This window comes from Salmo trutta, chromosome 13 (genome assembly GCF_901001165.1).
Source record: "Salmo trutta chromosome 13, fSalTru1.1, whole genome shotgun sequence".
Lineage (NCBI taxonomy): Eukaryota > Metazoa > Chordata > Actinopteri > Salmoniformes > Salmonidae > Salmo > Salmo trutta.
In genome coordinates this window covers 65,174,253-65,195,998 of record NC_042969.1, presented here as the reverse complement: position 1 = coordinate 65,195,998, position 21,746 = coordinate 65,174,253, and the positions used below count along the sequence as shown (strand labels likewise).

At 44.6% G+C, this 21,746-nt stretch overlaps 1 protein-coding gene across 4 annotated transcripts; it reads right to left on the bottom strand.

Annotated features, from left to right (window-relative positions):
- Nucleotides 1–817: 817 nt before the first annotated feature.
- Nucleotides 818–20,801, bottom strand: LOC115206333 (transcriptional adapter 2-alpha). 4 transcript variants are annotated; one of them, XM_029773137.1, is made up of 15 exons: nt 20,559–20,801; nt 19,281–19,387; nt 19,036–19,095; nt 18,793–18,884; nt 18,447–18,604; nt 17,151–17,239; nt 16,773–16,845; nt 16,572–16,635; nt 14,463–14,506; nt 3,651–3,761; nt 3,068–3,139; nt 2,664–2,796; nt 1,973–2,211; nt 1,711–1,790; nt 818–1,267 (listed from the first exon to the last, which is right to left on the bottom strand). In XM_029773137.1, the coding sequence occupies exons 1-15, from the start codon at nt 20,581–20,583 to the stop codon at nt 1,082–1,084; spliced, it is 1,533 nt and encodes a 510-aa protein (XP_029628997.1). In that variant the 5' UTR covers nt 20,584–20,801; the 3' UTR covers nt 818–1,081. The 4 variants fall into 4 exon arrangements, with proteins under 4 accessions (XP_029628997.1, XP_029628999.1, XP_029628998.1 ...); XM_029773139.1 differs by having other exon boundaries at nt 2,168–2,211; nt 20,559–20,797; XM_029773140.1 differs by lacking the exon at nt 818–1,267 and having other exon boundaries at nt 1,973–2,006; nt 2,168–2,211; nt 20,559–20,796.
- Between the last annotated feature and the right edge of the window lie 945 nt (nt 20,802–21,746).

Here is a 21,746-nt window from a genome sequence, read left to right as displayed (position 1 = left end):
GACCTCTTTGTGCACGGGGGCATTGTCATGCTGAAACAGGAAAGGAACTTCCCCAAACTGTTGCCACCAAGTTGGAAGCACAGAATCATATAGAATGTTATTGTATGCTGTAGCATTAAGATTTCCCTTCACTGGAACTAATGGGTCTAGACCGAACCATGAAAAACAGCCCCAGACCATTATTCCTCCTCCACCAAACTTTACAGTTAGCACTATGCATTCGGGCAGGTAGCGTTCTCCTGACATCTGCCAAACCCAGATTCGTCCGTCGGTCTGCCAGATGGTAAAGTGTGATTCATCACTCCAGAGTCCAATGGCGTTGAGCTTTACACCACTCCAGCTGACGCTTGGCATTGCGCATGGTGATCTCAGGCTTGAGTGCTGCTGCTCAGCCATGGAAACCCATTTCATTAAGCTCCCAGCGAACAATTATTGTGCCGACGTTGCTTCCAGAGGCAGTTTGGAACTTGGTAGTGAGTGTTGCAACCGAGGACAGACAATTTTTAAGCGCTATTCGCTTCAGCACTTGCCGGTCTTGTTTTGTGAGCTTGTGTGGCCTACCACTTCGCAGCTGAGCCGTTGTTGCTCCTAGACGTTTCCACTTCACAATAACAGCACTTACAGTTAACTGGGGCAGCTCTAGCAGGGCAGAAATTTGACGAACTGACTTAAGTCACTGAGCTCTTCAGTAAGGCCATTCTACTGTCAATGTTTGTCTATGGAGATTGCATGGCGGTGTGCTCGATTTTAAACACCTGTCAGCAACGGGTGTGGCTGAAATAGCAGAATCAACTAATTTTAAGGGGTGTCCACATACTTTTGTAAAGATAGTGTACAATTCTTTGTTTTTCTTTCAAATGAAGGGCATTGAAACGTAGTTCTCACAGCACATGACAGCATCATTTCACCAAGACAACATGAGTATAAAACGTATCAGTTAGTGTCCAGTCCAGCCAATGACCTCTGCTGGAACAGTTCTGACTCTGGGTGCGTCCCAAATGGCACCCGGCTCTGGTCAAAAGTAGTGCACTATTTAGGGAATCGTGTTCCATTTGTGACACAACCTCGGTCTCAGGCTGGCCTAGACCTTGTTGATGTACCCCTCCTTGATCAGGAAGTCATAGATCTTGCGTGTCTTGTTGACGTCGATCTTGATGAGTGCCCGGGCCTGTGCCAGCCGTAGACCACCCTGCCGCCTGCACTCGTTCAGCAGGGCCTGCTTGTACTCCAGGTAAGCACCTGGCACCAGACGCACCACCTGGCACAGCTGCAGCCAGCCACAGGAGAGAGAGCGAGACACGCCATGTTACATCAACAAAATGCCAGTCGTGACTGCATCCCAAATGCCACTGTATTCCCCATAGAGCAGCGCTCTCCAAGCCGTTTTCTGGAGAGATGCTGTCCTGTAGGTTTTTGCTACAACCCTAATCTAGGGCACTGGTTCTAATAATTAGCTGGTTGATAAGCTGAATCAGGTTAGTTACAACTGGGGTTGGAGCAAAAACCTGCAGGAGGACAGCTCTCCAGGAACAGAGTTGGAGCCCTGCTATAGAGTATACAACTTTTTTTTACCAGGGCCTATGGGGAATAGGGTACCATTTAGGATGCGCTCTCTGTTTAGCCCTTCATTTCCTGCCCTGGTGGGGCTGAGAGCCTTACATGCATAGAGATCCTAGAATTCATATGTAATAGAATGGATTCTATGTGTACCTCTTTCTCCCTGTCGTTGAGCTTCTCTGTCCCTGGCAGGCCGGTCAGGTTGAGAGGAGGGGCGCTTCTCCTACCTGTTGCTGTGGAACAATAACACTGTTAAACAGATCTAAAAAAACAGACTATTCTCTTATTGTTATAAATGACAAACTGACAGGTTGACAAAATCAGTTTTGTGAGGAAAATAAAGAAATATTTACGACAGGCAAATGAGTGTAAATATAGCTATGTGGAAATGACTGAGTACATAGATGTGTCCTACTTGTGCACTGGAGGTCACTGAATGACAACGGAAACTGGGAAGAAAAAGCCGACAAATAAGCATAACAGTCCTGTACGTTGACTGTATTTCTGGATGAGCATCTCTGAGAATACATTAACGTGACTGCACCTGGGACCATGACAAGCAAAGGGAGCGGGGAGAGGAGAGGAAGTGGGAAAGGAAGAGAGTCCTTACCTGATGTGGTGATGGTGGTGACAACAGGAGTGATACCAGCATCACTGTGGAGAGAGAAGTGTCACTACAGGCAGTGCACACACAAACACACTTCTCACTCTCCGGGATCCTTGTCCACAGAGAATTAATCACTAGCAATTCTGGGTTTTTTTCATGAAGAATAATTATCAGAACTTGGAGAACACCCAAGAGCTGTGCTTAGGATAAACAACAACAAAATGACAAGAACAGCTCTACATTAAAAAAATGTATAAAAAATCAAGCCCTGCTTGTTGCAGTTAGAGCCAAGCACACAGTAATAAACTGCAGAGGTGGGTGGTATCTCAGTTACAGCCCAGCACTAGTACCCCTGATTCAAATAGTCAACTAATCATCAAGCCATTGATTAGTGGAATCAGGTGGGCTAGTGTTGGACTTAAACATGAACGTACAACCATATTGTCCAGAGGAATGGATTGTGAAACACTAGACAAAAGGGTAAGAGGACGGGGCTCACATGGCAGCCTGTTTGCTGAGCCACTGCTGGCAGGCCCGTCCGTCCTGAATGTACTGCAGCACATCCACTAGCATGGTCCTCTTCCTCCGCTCATCCTCCCGCACGTGCTTCACACGCTCATACACCTTGGCACCTGCAGAGGGACACAGAGGAGGGAGGGGGTTACTGGTGCAGTCAGTCAGCCCTGCGTCCTGGCTGACACAAGGAAGTCACTAATGAGGCTCTGCCTCTGTCCCAAATTGCACCCTTTTCCTACAAAGTGCACTACTTTTGACCAGAGCTGTATGGGCTCTCGTCAAAAGTAATGCACTAAATAGGGAATAGGGTGCCATTTGGGACACAGCTTCTGAGGGGGACTGTCTGGCAGTAGGGTGGACAGGGTTAGATGGGTAGACTGGACTCACTGCAGAAAGACTGGATGCCTGCTCTCCTGTACTCCTGCAGTCTGCCGATCTCTCTCCTCAGCTCAAACTCCACTGAAAGACAAGGATGACATGAGGTCAGACAGGCCTGTCCACTCACCTCACCGGTCTATACTGCAGACAGGCGGAGACAGACAGGCGGAGACAGAAAGACAGGTGGAGAGAGAAACTCTTTACCCCTCAGACCTGTGCCTACCAACATCAGAGTTGAACATCAGATCAGAGTTGTAACCCAGGCAGGCTCTACCTCTACTGCTGCTCTCTCTGACACAAAGGAGTAGTGCCATGCTATCCTGAAGCCCAAGCCCTTTAATCAGAATGAGATGTTTCAGCCCCAGACACAGTGATGTGACCTCCAGCAGGCCAGCCGTTGGAATCTGCTGCTGCGTAAGGACAGGAGACAATCTGATAGGCTCATTACCACAGCGATGAACTTAGTGTTACCCACAATATTAAAGGGATCACAGGATGTGTGACTGTGGAGGGAGAAGGGTTGGAAGAAACTGAATTCTATTGGTGTTAACATCAAATGGCTACTGTGCGTGCATTATAATGTCATACTCACATGCATGACTCTCTATGAACTTGTCGTGTTCGATGGGGCCCACCACCCTGGCGAAACGTCTCATAGCATCATACAGATCCTGTACCTCCTTAGGGTAGCGACGCTCCAGGACTGGAAGACAAAAACAACGGTCGCGAGACGCAGCTGTAATTATAGAGCAGGACTGCCCAACCCTTCTCATGGAGATCTACCGTCCTGTAGGTTCAGTCTAACACTATATAACCGACTCAGCCAGTTAAGATCTTGGTGAGCAGAATGAGGAGGTAAATTAGAGTTGGGATGTAAACCCGGTAGATCTCCAGGAAGAGGGTCTGGCAGCCCTGTTGTAGAGGATATGACAGCAGTGATCTGTATCAAATTAAATCTTGGTAGATTAGAGGCTTTTGAGGAACACCAGAGGAGAAAATGTCCAGACATTGCACATTGAGTGACCCCCTTGCATCAGTGAGATAACCTGCTGTGGCCATGAACGGTTTAAAAGCTCCCCTGATGGGCATTTGAACGTAAGATTCAACAACTGGAGACATAACCTCAACAAGTTCCACAGACATGTGACTAACAGAAATTGAATAATGTGTCCCTGAACAAAGGGGGAGGGGGTCAAAATCAAAAGTAATCTGGTGTGGCCACCAGCTGCATTAAGTACTGCAGTGCATCTCCTCCTAATGGACTGCACCAGATTTGCCAGTTCTTGCTGTGAGATGTTACCCCACTCTTCCATAAAGGCACCTGCAAGTTCCCAGACATTTCTGGGGGGGGAATGGCCCTAGCCCTCACCCTCCGATCCAACAGGTCCCAGACGTACTCAATGGGATTGAGATCCGGGCTCGTCGCTGGCCATGGCAGAACACTGACATTCCTGTCTTGCAGGAAATCATGCACAGAACGAGCAGTATGGCTGGTGGCATTGTCATGCTGGAGGGTCATGTCAGGATGAGCCTGCAGGAAGGGTACCCCATGAGGGAGGAGGATGTCTTCCCTGTAACGCATAGCGTTGAGATTGCCTGCAATGACAAGCTCAGTCCGATGATGCTGTGACACGCCGCCCCAGACCATGACGGACCCTCCACCTCGATCCCGCTCCAGAGTACAGTCCTCGGTGTAACGCTCATTCCTTCGACGATAAATGCGAATCCGACCATCACCCCTGGTGAGACAAAACCTCGACTCGTCAGTGAAGAATACTTTTTGCCAGTCCTGTCTGGTCCAGCGATGGTGGGTTTGTGGCCATAGGCGACGTTGTTGCTGGTGATGTCTGGTGAGGACCTGCCTTACAACAGGTCTACAAGCCCTCAATCCAGCCTCTCAGCCTATTGCAGACAGTCTGAGCACTGATGGAGGGATTGTGAGTTCCTGGTGTAACTCGGGCAGTTGTTGGCATCCTGTATCTGTCCCACAGGTGTGATGTTCGGATGTACAAATCCTGTGCCGGTGTTACACATGGTCTGCCACTGCGAGGACGATCAGCTGTCCATCCTGTCTTCCTGTAGCGCTTTGTAGTGGCATCCTTTCCTCTTTACCATAGCCACTGCCCAAGCCTGAAGCAGGGTTGTTTGGTACGCATACAGTCCACACTCAAGGTTTCCAAACATTCAATGAGATCCAGGGATATGGTGCAACAAAAATGTTTATTCTTCTTATATCTAACAAAAAAAATATTCTACAATCAACTTAAAGCATAGATTACTTGATATGGAAAATACATAATATGACCTGTTTGTATGTCTGTATGGTCAAAAAACTATACTGCTCCTACGTCTAGCAAGGACTCCTGCCCCCGAAAGCCCAACTTCCTGCCTTTATCCTAACACACTTACCACAGTACAATGAATGGGCAAGAGGGTGGGCAAGAGGGTGCTTTCGATAGGTCACGGATCAAAGCAGTTTGTCAGACTGATCTGATCCTGGATCCGTTTGTGTGAAAACTTTCCTTTTCTGGCTTAACTAGAAGAAGTCTTCAGTTTCAGAATCCAGGCAACTGCATTCTTCAAGCTGTTCCATGTTGAATAGTACTCAATCAGTTTGCTGGATGGACTCTTTTCTTCCACACATGTACTGTTTACGATGACGTCTTTTCTCCCCTCTGATTCATCCGGAGGGATGGAGCCAAGCTCCTCGGGGATTTTCGGCCATTGTGTTTCTGTTTTCTCCAGGAATTCTGGTTCTTTGCGCCATCTCTTTGAGTTCAGGAAAATGTCAACATGTAATCCTCGAGGCATCATCGGCTGGGTTGTGTTTGGAGTTCAAATACCTCGACTGTTTTGCTTTCGATATGTCACGGATCATAGCAACCCTATTAGCCACAAAGGTATGGAATCTCTTAGTATCGTTGCGGATGTATTTTAGCACAGACTGGCTGTCTGTCCAGAAAGTTGACTCCTCAAGTTCAACCTGGAGCTCCAACCTTAACATCCTGTCCACTCGCACTGCCAATGTTGCTGCGGCAAGTTCCCGTCTGGGGATCGTCATCTGCTTGAGTGGACTCACCCTTGATTTCCCCAGTATGAATGTGATGTGGACCTTTTCCATAGCATTTGTGAACCTAAGGTAGCTTGCCGTGCCATAACCTTGCTCACGTGCATCACCGAAGTGATGCAGCTGTGCGGTCATGACTTGACCAAAGTTCTCAGGCATCATACACCTGTCTATCTGGAATGTGGAGAGCTGGTCCAGCTCTGAGAGCCATCTCTTCCATAAAATGGAGTGTTCTTCGGGGATGACTTCGTCCCAGCCACACTTTAGCTTGCAGAGCACTTGAAGAATTTGCTTTGCCTTTAATATGAATGGGGCGAGGAAACCTAATGGATCATAAACAGAGCTGACAGTTGAGAGAATACCTCTTCTTGTAAGGGGTCTGTTCTTGACAGTGACTCGGAAGGTAAACGCATCACTTTCAATGTTCCATCGGATTCCAAGTGCTCTTTCAACAGGCAGCTTTTCTCTGTCCAGGTCCAGTTATTTTTTCTGCTTGGCTGTGTTCATCAGGGATAGAAGCCAGCACAGTGCGGCTGTTGCTGACCCACTTGGTCAATTTGAACCCACCCTGAGAGCAAACATCCCAGAGGTTTTTTGTGAGAGCTATGGCTTGTTCTTCTGTGGCCACTGACTTGAGGCAGTCATCAACATAGAAGTTGGACTTGACTGTTTGAATCACCTCTTCATCGTACCTCTCACAGTTGTCTTCTGCAGTCTTTCGCAGTGCAAAGTTTGCACAACTTGGAGAGGATATAGCACCGAAAAGATGCACCGTCATTCTGTACTCCTCCAATCTTTTGTTAGTATCACCGTCCGGCCACCATAGGAATCGCAGGAAGTCTAAGTCATCTTCATGTATACGTACTTGATGGAACATTCCTTCAATGTCTGCCATCATGGCAATGTGCTCTTGCCGAAATCTTAGCAAGACTCCGATAAGCGTGTTTGCCAGGTCAGGGCCTTGAAGGAGTTCACTGTTAAGAGATGTACCTTTATAGGATGATGAACAGTCAAACACCACTCGTATTGTTCCTTTACGCTTATGGTGAACGCCATGGTGTTGTATGTACCATACCTCGCCTTTCTCTCTGAGGAGCTGTTCTTGTGGTACCTTCTCGGCATAACCTTTTGTTATCATCTCTTCCATGAAGCCTTTGTACTCTGCAGCGTAACCTTTGTCCTTCTTGAACTTCCTGATAATATTTAGAGCCCGCTGCTTTGCCATGTCACGATTGTTGGCAGGACTACATTTTTGTTGCGAAAGGGCAACGGTAAGTAGTAGTGATGGTCTTTGAGGGTTATGGAGCTTGATACTATCTCCATAAACTTACGATCCTCAGCTGACATCTCACTTTTCTCTTCATACTGTCTCTCAGGGATGTCATGGTTGTACTGATTTACAAGAAGAACCCCCAGGTCGGCCATTGAGATACGATTGGCCATCACCGTAGGACACCCAGATTCTTCTGTCATGGTACAATTGTTAAGAGGACCGTTCATCACCCATGCAAAGAGGGTTTTCGCTACATACGTTCCGTTGCCTTGGCTATTTATGATTTGCCAGGGTTCCATTGCCTTTGGAGCATTTACGCCAATCAGGAGTTCGACGTCGGCATCAATTTCCTTCAACTGAACCTCTTTCAGGTATGGCCACCTTTTGAGATCTTTCTGAGTGGGAATGTTCTCTCGTCACTGATCTTATTTTGGGTGTAGACCTTTGGTAATGCAAGAAATCTGTTGCCTTCCACGTTGCCAATCTCTAATCCAGATATCTCAAAGCTCTTGATAGGACTCTCCTGCCCCATTGTACATAGCAGAATTTCAGTCTCACTGCATTTACCTTTCAGCTGCCTCATGAGTCTCTGTACAAAATGTTGCTGAGATACCAGCAACGCATAGGTTAACACAGACTTGCTTCCATTTGCCACCTTTACTTGAACTGGCACAATTGCAAGTGAACAATCTGTACCGGCCCCGGTATCTTCACCAGCTTCCAGTGAAACGAGCACTGCTGACAGTCTCCTCCCGTTTTACTGCTACACCACTCATATCTGCCTTTTGAGATCTAAATCTCTCTTTCTTCAATGTGCAGGATAGTGGGGTGCTTTCTTTGACAGCTCTGACAGGTCATCCTTCTTTTACATTCTTTGCTTAAGTGTCATCTCATCAAACAGCCAAAACAAAGGCCTTTTGATCTCAGAAACTCAACCTTGGATTCGTATGGCTGTGCCTTCACCTGTTGGCAGTCGGCCAATAAATGCTCACCAGCGCAAAATACACGAGATACTGGGAGCATCAGAAGGGTAGGTGCCTGGTTTCTTGACTTTAAATGTTTGTGACTCTGAAAAACCTCTAAAAGAACAAATCTGTCACTACAGCTACTGCAGTGGCAAAGCTGCTTCCCCTACTCTTGGACTTGAACTGCTGTTTAAAGTCAGCTTCTGTTTTGGTTTTTAAAAACTTTTTGTTGGACAGGGGATCTTGAATATCTCCCTACAACGGATCCTACAGTATTTTGGCCTGTTTTTCCATGAACGTCACAAGGTCACTGAACTGGGCCCTCAGGTGGCTTCTCTCTAAAATATCACATGCCTCCATTTTTCCCTTAGTTTGTAGGGAAGTTGACATGATCAACTTTATGTTGGAGGGAAGATTAAGCTCTTCCATGTTCTGTAGGTCTTGCATAGCGTTACAGCAACCTCTTAGAGTGCATAACCACCCAGTCCCTTTACATCATCCGGTTTGATGTTTGTCCAGTTCCGAGCCTTTTCCATGTAAGCAGTGGTGACTTTGATTTCATTGCCAGTGTTCCTTTAACCTCTTAGCCTCTGCATAGCCTCTTCTGGCTTCCATATGCAGACAACTACGGACCAGATCCTTGGGCTGACCAGAGGTGTACTGTTCCAGGTAATAGAGCCTATCCTGGTGACTGCTTGTCTTATCTTCTATACCATGCTCAAATGCATGCATGAATAGCCTAAAGTTTAGAGGATCACCATCAAAACATAGGTATCTCCCTAAAAGGGAGTGTGGCCTGTTTGTGCTGTAGTACAAGGAGGTCAGCAATTTCATTCTGCCTTTGCATGACAGTAGAGAGGTTATCATGGCTGGTATTTTGGCTGATACCTGCAGTGTTGATTCTGTGTTAATTGCTAGACCTTGCTGTTGGCTGCTGAAGGGTGTGGTTTATGACTGTTTTCTGAATAGGATTTGATGGCTTTGTTGTCGGTTGTTGTAAAACCCTTTGTAGTGGGGTCTTTGGAACTGCACCTAATGCAGCAAACTCAACAGGTGATGGTTCAGGTTCCACATAGACCTCGGGTTCCTGGTTCTCAAAATAAGAGTTCATTCCATCTTCTTGGCTTAGAAAATGGGCTGCCACAGCATGGGATTGAGAAGTTGACTCATTCTCCAGGACCTTCAGTTTGGCATTATATGCTGCTATGTCCATTTCCAGTGCCATATTTCCATCCTAACATTCAGTTGAGCTTTCTGTTGTTCCAGTTGAGCTTTCTGTTGTTCCAATGCATGCTTGTCCTGTAATGATGCTTGGCGAGCTAGTAGAGCTGCTCGTTCTGCCTCAGCTTTTAGGCGTGCAGAGGACACTGAGGAAGCCGTCTTAGAATACTTTGTTTTACTTGATGTTTTTGACACATTGGCAATGCTGTCGTGTGGTTCAATGAGCGTTTGTGACTCAACTTCAGCTTTTTTCCCCCATATTTCCACCTCTTTCAGGAAATGTTCATACGTTTTCATTCTTGGTTGATAATAGTTAATGCTCTCCTGTTCCTCCTCTGTGACCAGCTCTAGCACAGATTCATGAGCATTCTTTAATTCATTGAGAACAGCATCAAATGCTTCAAGACTCTCATTCACAGTTTCAGTGTTTCCTCCATCAACAAGGACTTTTATTTCATTCACTTTGCGTGAACACACTCCAAGTTTGCCTCTCCGGGCTGCATAGAGTGAATTTAGATGCTCCTCTGCCCTCTCCAGTGGAGTCATATTTGGGATTTCATCCTCCATCATTCACTTTTAGTTCACTCAATTTACAATGAGACAGTTGTTGGTTTGATTGTTAAACGTAATGCCCCTTTAGACCTCCTTTAATGCTTTAAAACACAGTCATCCATTTCAGCATATTTACCTATTTTTTATTGAACATGTGCAAGTTCGGCGTTTTATATGCATTTCAAACATTTCACTCCATTATACGTTTTGTCCCCTTTAATGAAGTTTAAACACGCAGTATCTTTAGGTCCATTAGTTGCATTCCGTTGACGTATTGCATTTCCATGTTAGGCCAAATATTAGACATATGATTAGGCTACATTGTGCATAGGATCTCAGCGTTTCCCAAACTTAAACTTCTTGTTTTCACAGTGCTGTGTTTTGAATTCCATTCCTAAGTTTATCAAACATTCCAATTATAAGCACATTTGCGTTTCCATAATATGCATGATCAATCAATCGCATTGAACAGGGCAGCTCATTCATTCGCAGTGGTTTACTCACGGCTGGCGAATTCTAAGAGTTCAAGTCCTTCCAAGCGAGCTGTCCTTCTGGTCCGAATGCAATTACAAATAGAACAATATCCAGCATGTGTCCGAACCGGAGATTTACTTCCGATAGTAATCCTTCACTGAGTGTTTTTACTTGAATGTAGTGGCTTCCTTTCCTCTTTACCATAGCCACTGCCCAAGCCTGAAGCGGGGTTGTTTGGTACGCATACAGTGCACAATCAAGGTTTCCAAACGGCCAAACATTCAATGAGATCCAGGGATATGGTGCAACAAAAATGTTTATTCTTCTTATATCTAACAAAGAAATGTTTCTCCAATCAACTTAAAGCATAGATTACTTGATATGGAAAATACATAATATGACCTGTTTATATGTCTGTATGTATGGTCAAAAAACTATACCGCTAGCAAGGACTCCTGCCCAACTTCCTGCCTTTATCCTAACACACTTACCACAGTACAATGAATGGGCAAGAGGGGGGGCCAAAAACTAAGTTACTCTAACAACAAATGAACATATCTCAATCAGGTAAATATAAATCATAAAGGTACGTACCTAATATTTCATGATATACATTAATATATACTGCTCAAAAAAATAAAGGGAACACTTAAACAACACATCCTAGATCTGAATGAAAGAAATAATCTTATTAAATACTTTTTTCTTTACATAGTTGAATGTGTTGACAACAAAATCACACAAAATTAATCAATGGAAATCCAATTTATCAACCCACAGAGGTCTGGATTTGGAGTCACACTCAAAATTAAAGTGGAAAACCACACTACAGGCTGATCCAACTTTGATGTAATGTCATTAAAACAAGTCAAAATGAGGCACAGTAGTGTGTGTGGCCTCCACGTGCCTGTATGACCTCCCTACAATGCCTGGGCAGGCTCCTGATGAGGTGGCGGATGGTCTCCTGAGGGATCTCCTCCCAGACCTGGACTAAAGCATCCGCCAACTCCTGGACAGTCTGTGGTGCAACGTGGCGTTGGTGGATGGAGCGAGACATGATGTCCCAGATGTGCTCAATTGGATTCAGGTCTGGGGAATGGGCAGGCCAGTCCATAGCATCAATGCCTTCCTCTTGCAGCAACTGCTGACACACTCCAGCCACATGAGGTCTAGCATTGTCTTGCATTAGGAGGAACCCAGGGCCAACTGCACCAGCATATGGTCTCACAAGGGGTCTGAGGATCTCATCTCGGTACCTAATGGCAGTCAGGCTACCTCTGGCGAGCACATGGAGGGCTGTGCGGCCCCTCAAAGAAATGCCACCCCACACCATGACTGACCCACCGCCAAACCGGTCATGCTGGAGGATGTCGCAGGCAGCAGAACGTTCTCTACGGTGTCTCCAGACTCTGTCACGTCTGTCACGTGCTCAGTGTGAACCTGCTTTAATCTGTGAAGAGCACAGGGCGCCAGTGGCGAATTTGCCAAACTTTGTCAAACTTCCTGCACGGTGTTGGGCTGTAAGCACAACCCCCACCTGTGGACGTCGGGCCCTCATACCACCCTCATGGAGTCTGTTTCTGACCGTTTGAGCAGACACATGCACATTTGTGGCCTGCTGGAGGTCATTTTGCAGGGCTCTGGCAGTGCTTCTCCTGCTCCTCCTTGCACAAAGGCGGTGGTAGCGGTCCTGCTGCTGGGTTGATGCCCTCCCACGGCCTCCTCCACGTCTCCTGATGTACTGGCCTGTCTCCTGGTAGCGCCTCCATGCTCTGGACACTACGCTGACAGACACAGCAAACCTTCTTGCCACAGATCGCATTGATGTGCCATCCTAGATGAGCTGCACTACCTGAGCCACTTGTGTGGGTTGTAGACTCCGTCTCATGCTACCACTAGAGTGAAAGCACCGCCAACATTCAAAAGTGACCAAAACATCAGCCAGGAAGCATAGGAACTGAGAAGTGGTCTGTGGTCCCCACCTGCAGAACCACTTCTTTATTGGGGGTGTCTTGCTAATTGCCTATAATTTCCACCTATTGTCTCTTCCATTTGCACAACAGCATGTGAAATTTATTGTCAATCAGTGTTGCTTCCTAAGTGGACAGTTTGATTTCACAGAAGTGTGATTGACTTGGAGTTACATTGTGTTGTTTAAGTGTTCCCTTTATTTTTTTGAGCAGTGTATTTACACAAATGTATATGGAGCTCTGTATGTTCTGTCTTTTATACAAATATGTCCAAATCGGCTCTAACACGCCGTCTTAGGCACCTCACAGTACGGTCATTGCAATTTATCACCCTTACCACATCTGCAGTCCTCATGCTTCTTTAAAGCATGCCTAAGGCACGTTCATGCAGATGAGCAGGGACCCTGGGCATCTTTCTTTTGGTGTTTTTCAGAGTCAGTAGAAGGGCCTCTTTAGTGTCCTAAGTGTAACTGTGACCTTAATTGCCTACCGTCTGTAAACTGTTAGTATCTTAACGACCGTTCCACAGGTGCATGTTCATTAACAAGCATGGGAAACAGTGTTTAAACCCTTTACAATTAAGATCTGTGAAGTTATTTGGATTTTTACAAATTATCTTTGAAAGACAGGATCCTGAAAAAGGGACATTTCTTTTTTTGCTGAGAATATACACATACATACATACATATATATATATATATACATACATACACACACACACACACACACACACACACACACACACACACACACACACACATATACATATATATATATATATATATATATGAGTGGACTCTCGTGGCTTTGCAGACATGGTGATGTCTATATTATATATTCTGTACACAGTGAATGTGGGGTAGTATGACAGCAGCTCAAGGCTGGCGACCCGCATAGCTTTGTCTATCTGCAAGCTGGCAGCCGAGTTCCTCATTGATTTAGCGGCTGTACAGTGATGGGAACGTGTCTGACATGCACACACAGGTAGAGTCAATGTCCTGCGGAGTCAAAGATTTGAAACACTCCATAACAGGAATGGGCTGGATTGGTGGTCCTGAGGTACTGATGCCTATAAGAGTGAGACGGTTTGTTCAAACCGCCTGGAGCAACAGCATGATCAGCCCAGGCACGACACTGTGAGCCACCCAGGCTTGGACACGGCTTCCATTACCGTGTGACTCACACACACACACACACACACACACACACACACACTTTGACAGTCTCCATGACAACCACGCTGTAGCTCCACCGCAACTCTGGGTTCTCTTTTGTCTTGAAAGACTAACGAGATAGGAGGAGAGATGGGGAGGAGGGCCGTAGTGACTGGAGACTGGTAAATAAAACATAAGGGTGTCCTTTTCCACCCCTAAAACTACAGCCAATTTCCCAGGGCATCACCTGGAGATAACACTGCACTGGGCAGTAATGGAAAAAGAGGAACTGATTGTATAAATCTATTCAGGGAGTCTCTTGCAGTCCCATCTCCCATGAATAAAAAGCGGGACACGAAAATGGATTATATTACTAAACTAGATGAAAAACTGCCCATGGAGAGGGGATCAATAAGAGCTCACAAATCTCCAATACAGGTCATTAGACCTGCAGTGTTCATTTCATAGGCATCTATTCATAGTGGAGCAATAATTATTCTGCGGCACGCTCTCTGGCACACGTCACACTGGGCTATTCTCAGCTTCCAGCGTAAATAAAAGCACAGGCAGTGCCTCCAGGGTCCCTTGGGTTACTGTTGATCATTATTGCAACAGTTGTTTACATGCAACCGAGGATACATAATGCATATTCAGTCTGGGTGTTATAGTAACGCCTGGTCTCCTGGTTGTTCTGCAGCCCAGCTCTAATCTGTTAGGAGAGCACTTACTCTGGAACTTCCGCAGGTTGATCAGTCCATGGTCCCTGATGATCCTGTAAGACACAACATTAAGACACCAAAGCCAAAAATATGGACACCGTCCATTGGTAAATACCAGTCAACTCTCAGGCCGATAGAGAGAGTGAAAACAGCAGAGGGTTTAGACTGACATTTATTGAATGAGTGATGGTACCATATAGCTGCTAAACCTGAACCACATACACTACATGACCAAAAGTATGTGGACACCTGCTCGATGAACATCTCATTCCAAAATCATGGGCATTAATATGGATTTGGTCCCCCCCGTTGCTACTAAAACAGCCTCCACTCTTCTGGGAAGGCTTTCCACTAGATGTTGAAACATTGGCCGAAAGGAAGCAAATCCCCGCAGCACAAGAGCCTTTGTGCACGGGGGCATTGTCATGCTGAAACAGGAAAAGGCCTTCCCCAAACCACAAAGTTGGAAGCACAGAATAGTCTAGAATGTCATTGTATGCTGTAGCGTTAAGATTTCCCTTCACTGGAACTAAGGGGCCTAGCCCAAACCATGAAAAACAGCCCCAAACCATTATTCCTCCTCCACCAAAAACTTTTGTTGGCTTTATGCATTTGGACAGGTAGCATTCTCCTGGCATCCGCCAAACACAGATTCGTCCGTCGGACTGCCAGATGGTGAAGCGGGATTCATCACTCCAGAGAACGCGTTACCACTGCTCCAGAGTACAATGGTGGTGAGCTTTACACCACTCAGCAGACGCTTGGCATTGGGTATGGTGATCTTAGGCTTGTGTGCAGCTGGAAACCCATTTCATGAAGCTCCTGAGTCCCGACAGACAGTTCTTGTGCGGAGGTTGCTTCCAGAGGCAGTTTGGAACTCATTAGTGAGTGTGGCAACCAAGGACAGACGATTTTTACGCACTACACGATTCCGCACTCACCAGTCACGTTCCGTGAGCTTGTGTGTCCTACCACTTCGCAGCTGAGCCTTTGATGCTCCTAGACGTTTCCACTTCACAATAACACTTACAGTTGACCGAGGCAGCTCTAGCAGGGCAGAAATTTGACGAACTGACTTGTTGAAAGGTGGCATCCTATGACAGTGACACGTTGAAAGTCACTGAGCTCTTCAGTACAGGCCATTCTACTGCCAATGTTTGTCTATGGAGATTGCATGGCTGTGTGCTCGATTTTATACACCTGTCAGCAACAGGTGTGACTGAAATAGCCGAAACCACTCATTTAAAAGGGGTGTCCACATACTTCTGTATATATAGTATAGCTTGAAGGTATGGTTGTGACAGAACAGCTTTGCAACAAGTAGGCTTCCTGTGCTATGACACAGGACCTGACAGTGGGGCTTACTGAGTCTGAACTCTGTGGCCTGCAAGTCAAGAGTCACTGCTTTGGGCCTCTGCCATGTCACCAGCTGGGGGTGGGGGTCAGCGGGCAGGCTAGCAGTATATGCATCCCAAATGGCCCCCTATTCCCTACATAGTGCACTACTTTTGACCAGGGCTCATCAAAAGTAGTGCACTGTGTAGGGAATAGGGGGCCATTTGAGAAGAGACAAACATGCACGGTCCTGGGAGCTCTGGCCAGCTAACATACAATACACGCCCCACATGCCATTCCAAAGAGTTAAGGGGGCAGCAACTCATTATGTTTGATTTAGTGATGGATGTATTACCACATGAATGGACTGACCACCGTGGCCAAGACCAGTACTGACACACACTGAAGGGGGCTGAGGACGGAGTGTGACAATTCATGAACGTCTCAAATCTAAAAAAAAAAATTACAAAAATAAAAAGTGACCAGTTCAAAGAATACTCAAATTTGACAGTTGTGTAATGTTTAAGCCTTTCAGAATTCATAGCAACTGATGATTCTGAACCAGTGCTTCAGTGATTATGGTAATAGGCTAGTGTCAGTAGAGTGTTGTGTTACTTGTGTAGGTATCACATTTCCAATTTTGGAAAGCAATTAAATGTTCTTGTGGCAACATTTGCAGTGTTATAGGCATATGATGAAGGGCAAAGATGTAAAGATATTTGAGGCCATCTAGTGGCTGAATAAGCCCCTTACATTAGAGTTAAACAAAACATTTCAACTTACTTCTTTCTTCTACCTCTCTCCTTTAACCTTGAATGGTATATGTCAACAACGGCAATCTTCAACGCTAGATTGAACCAGAAAAATATGTCAGACAAAGCAATGAGGATATTTTGTACAATAAACATACACTTCCAATCTCTATTGAAAGCGGGGTTGGACTTTACTTTCAATTCAAATACAATGGTAGCACTTTCAACTCACCATGTAGTATGTCTGAGTCATCATCCACAAAATCAATGTCTTTCAGATCCCACTCAGCATAGTTGTCAAATTCCTAGACACGATGACAAATAACAGGAGGGGACCACAGAAGGACAAGGAGATGAGTAAGAGTTCAATAGGACTGGAGAACTATTATCTTCATTCATGCATACATAAGCAGGGTGGCAAGGGTTATGTCTTGGTTATCTTCAAGTAGTTACTATGATTCTAATTATAACGTGCCAGGAGTATGAGGACATGCTCATTATGACATGGGGAAATGTTTTTAGCAGAAGAGAAAAAGTGAATCTCTGACTATGGCTTGTGAGATTGGAACAACTAAAGGCATGGATGCTTTAAGACCCTAGTTCCCCTCACCTCCATGAAGTCTGCTCTGGCAGGCATGTATCCAGCCATGTCTCGAGACAACAGGGAGTCAAAGGTGGGCCTGGGGGGGTCGTCAGTGGCTGGGAGGAAAACCAACATAGTACTTTTACCTAGTGCTCTGAAAAGGCCCTCATGGTAAACATGTTACTGCTGTGAAAGAAAGCAAGCATAAATGAAGAACGATGTAGTTGTATATGAGATAATAAATGACAAAAGCCATGTATTCCTCCCTGCCTTTATCAGCTGGAAATCATACACAAAAGTCTAATTAAGCAATAAGGCCCGAGGAGGTGTGGTATATGGCCAATATACCACGGCTAAGTGCTGTTCTTACGCACAACACAACGTGGAGTGCCTGGACACACGCGCTCCAGCAGGTATATCTCTCTGGTCACCCCTAAAGCCAACTCCTCCTTTGGTCGTCTCTCCTTCCAGTTCTCTGCTGCCAATGACTGGAACGAACTACAAAAATCTCTGAAACTGGAAACACTTATCTCCCTCACTAGCTTTAAGCACCAGCTGTCAGAGCAGCTCACAGATCACTGCACCTGTACATAGCCCATCTATAATTTAGCCCAAACTACTACCTCTTCCCCTACTGTATTTATTTATTTTATTTATTTTGCTCCTTTGCACCATATTATTTATATTTGAACTTTGAACTTTCTGCAAACTACAAATCTACCATTCCAGTGTTTTACTTGCTATATTGTATTTACTTTGCCACCATGGCATTTTTTTTGCCTTTACCTCCCTTATCTCACATCATTTGCTCACATTGTATATAGACTTATTTTTTTTCTACTGTATTATTGACTGTATGTTGTTTACTCCATGTGTAACTCTGTGTTGTTGTATGTTGTCGAACTGCTTTGCTTTATCTTGGCCAGGTCGCAATTGTAAATGAGAACTTGTTCTCAACTTGCCTACCTGGTTAAATAAAGGTGAAATAAATAAATAAATAAAATAAACACAGCCCTTAGCCGTGGTATATTGGCCATATATCACAAACCCCCTAGGTGCCTTATTGCTATTATAAACTGGTTATCAACGTAATTACAGCAGTAAATATAAATGTTTTGTCATACGGTCTGATATACCACGGCTGTCAACCAATCAGCATACAGGGCTCGAACCACCCAGTTTACAAGTTCTTTTGAAGCATAGCCTAAATTGTATTTGTTGTATGGCTTCAGAATTCTATAATAACTTGTATGACAAACAAACTCTACTTATTACTATGGAGGGAGAAATCCAGAGGAGTAGGTGTGTTGTGTGTATACTGACGTTTGAAGGGAATGGCTGTGTCTGCAGTACGGGCCTCCTCTATCTGTCTGAGGTTGAGCAGGGTGGAGGAGAACAAGGGGTTGTTGATGAAGTTCTTCATGTAGTGGGCCTCACACTCCTCCTTGCTTTTGGTGCGCATCTGATACGCCACATCCTGCCTGTGCAGAGTCAAATAGGAAAGTGATAGTTTTTTTTGTAATCAATTTGAACATGTTTATATTGATATTGGCAGACAGTACACGAGAGGGCTGCTACGAAACAAGTCACAGACTGCAAATGGCCCCTCGTCTGCAAGTTTGTAATATATGACGAGAGAGAGAGCGATTGTGTGTGTGCGTGTACTAACCAGTTCCCAAAGCCACAGTCCATGACTGCTTCCAGCAGGGCCATCTCCTCCTGTGCTGTCCAGCCAGGTTCCAGCACAGGGAAGTCTGACGTCTGTGTGAGGGGGAGGCATGGTATTGAGCATGGTCACTATTGTTTAGCCAGAAACATAATTTTGGTAAATAATGGATAACTTAATAGTCAATATTATAATAATATGCATTACTCAGAATGGATGACAGCACAATTAACACCAATATCTTACCATTATTTCATACTTGTGATCACTCTCATGTTTCTTGAACTCAAACCCTCTGGTAAAACACTGAAACATATTTGGGGGTGGGGGGGGGGGGTGGTATAGTGTCAGTAGAGTTATCAAGTTAGGCAAAATGTATTAACAGTTGTATGCGGGGGGGGGGTGGTATAGTGTCAGTAGAGTTATCAAGTTAGGCAAAATGTATTAACAGTTGTATGCGCATACCAGAGGATGCAATGTGCACCCCTCACCTGGAGACATAGAAGGAAAGGTGAGGGTCCACACTCAGCACATTTTATGTAGGGTTCCACCAGGTTAGATGAGCAACCTCGACATGGGGGCTTGTCAGAAGGGTCATCTGAAAATAAGTCAGAGTAATGTCCAAATCTGGCCAATTCTACTGGTAACCATACACGGACGTTAGCTACTAGAAATCTTCTCTTAAAATCTGTATTATTGGTCAGATTTAAAGCCAGCATCACAGGTTAAGCAGTAGCTAACTAGTTAGCCAACGTTAACAGAGGTGCATTCAGAAAGTATTCAGACCCCTTGACTTTTACCACATTTTGTTACATTACAGCATTATACTAAAATTGATCAAATTGTTTCCCCCCTTCATCAATCTACACACACTATTGACAAAGCAAAAACAGGTTACAAATGTTTTGCAAATGCATTAAAAATCTACTGAAATATCACATTTACAAAAGTATTCAGACCCTTTACTTAGTACTTTGTTGAAGCAACTTTAGCAGTGATTACAGCCTCGAGTGATATTGGGTATGACGCTACAAGTTTAGCACACCTGTATTAGGGGAGTTTCTCCCATTCTTCTCTGCAGATCCTCTCAAACTCTGTCAAGTTTTAAGGTGGAACGTCGCTGCACAGCAATTTTCGACGTCATGGCTTGGTTTTTGCCCTGACATGCACTGTCAACGGTGGGACCTTATATAGACAGGTGTGTTCCTTTCCAAATCAATTGAATTTACCACAGATTGACTCCTATCAAGTTGTAGAAACGTCTCAAGGATGGTCCATTTCAACAGGATGCACCAGAGCTCAATTTCGAGTTTTTATACATTTGCAAACATTTCTAAAAACCTGTTTTCACTTTGTCATTGTGGAGTAGTGTGTGTTGATTGATGAAGGGAAAAAATAATTTAATTTTAGAATAAGGCTGTAACGTAACAAAATATGGAAAAAGTCAAGGGGTCTGAATACACTAAGCAAGCTAGCTTAGGTCTTTCAAGTCGGAAGCTAGCTGACAATTATGTAGCTAACAGTGATGCATTGGTTAGCTAGCTACAGTAGCTGGTTGAATCGATTAGCTACATGAAGGCAAATACATAGTTAGCTAAAATTGATAATTGTTAGCTAGCTGGGCTAGCCTTCTATCTAGCTATATGTAGCTAACGTTGCGTTAGTGCGACGAGCTGAGCAGATAGTTAGATGGATAACCATATCTCGTGCAAACTCGTTTTCAGCCGTGTTTGTGCGCTGTTTCTATCTGCAATTTAGCCAACACTTACTTCCAAAACATGCCAAGCCGTCCATAAGGTCAACCAATCAGCTGAAGCCCGAATATGTTGTTTGTTGCCAATGTATTTCTTCGCGTTCGATTCAGCGTGTCTGAAAAGGCAGCATTTGCGCAACTTTGTTGATTCTCTGGCTAGATGGATGCAATGCATTCGCGCAAACGCTGCACCGTTCATGCTCAAAAGTAAAGCATTTTGAAGCTAACTAATCTATCGGAAAACACCGATTATCTGCAACCAGAGTTGGACCACCAAAGCTATCTCGGTGGGTTTTTTTTAATGATTTTGAGTGGAACATGAAAATACCATCCCAAATATCATCCCATTGAGAGAATGCCAAGAGTGTGCAAAGCTTTCATCAAAGCAAAGGGTGGCTACTTTGAAGAATCTCGAATATAAAATATATTTTGATTTGTTTAACACTTTCTTAGTTACTTTTATTTCATAGTTTTGATGTCTTCACTACTATTCTACAATGTAGAAAATAGTCAAAATAAAGAAAAACTCTTCTTTTTTTTCTTCAAACCCTACCACCCCTCCCCTAATTGGAGTAAACTAATGAACAACACATTTTTTGCAGTATTACTTTAGTGCCTTGTTGTAAACAGGATACATGTTTTGGAATATTTTATACTGTACAGGCTTCCTTCTTTTCACTCTGCCATTTAGGTTCGCATTGCGGAGTAACTAAAATGTCAGTTTTCTCCTATCACAGCAATTACATTCTAACTGTTTTAAAGTCACCATTGGCCTCATGGGAAAATCCCTGAACAGTTTCCCTCCTCTCTAGCAACTGAGTTAGGAAGGACGCTTATATCTTTGTAGTGATTAGGTGTATTGATACACACTCCAAAGTGATTTAACTTCACCATGCTGAAAGGGATATTCAATATCTGCTTTTTACATTGTTATCCAATTACCAATAGGTGCCCTTCTTTGTGAGGCATTGGAAAACCTCCCTGGTCTTTGTGGTTAAATCTGTGTTTGAAATTCACTGCTTGACTGAGGGATCTTACAGATAATTGTGTGTGTGGGGTACAGAGGTGAGGTAGGCATTAACATTCTTTTTTAACCTATATTATTGTACACAGAGTGAGCCCATGCATCTTATTATGTGACTTGTTAAGTTTTACTCCTGAACTTATTTAAGCTTGCAATGACGATGGAGTTGAGTACTTATTG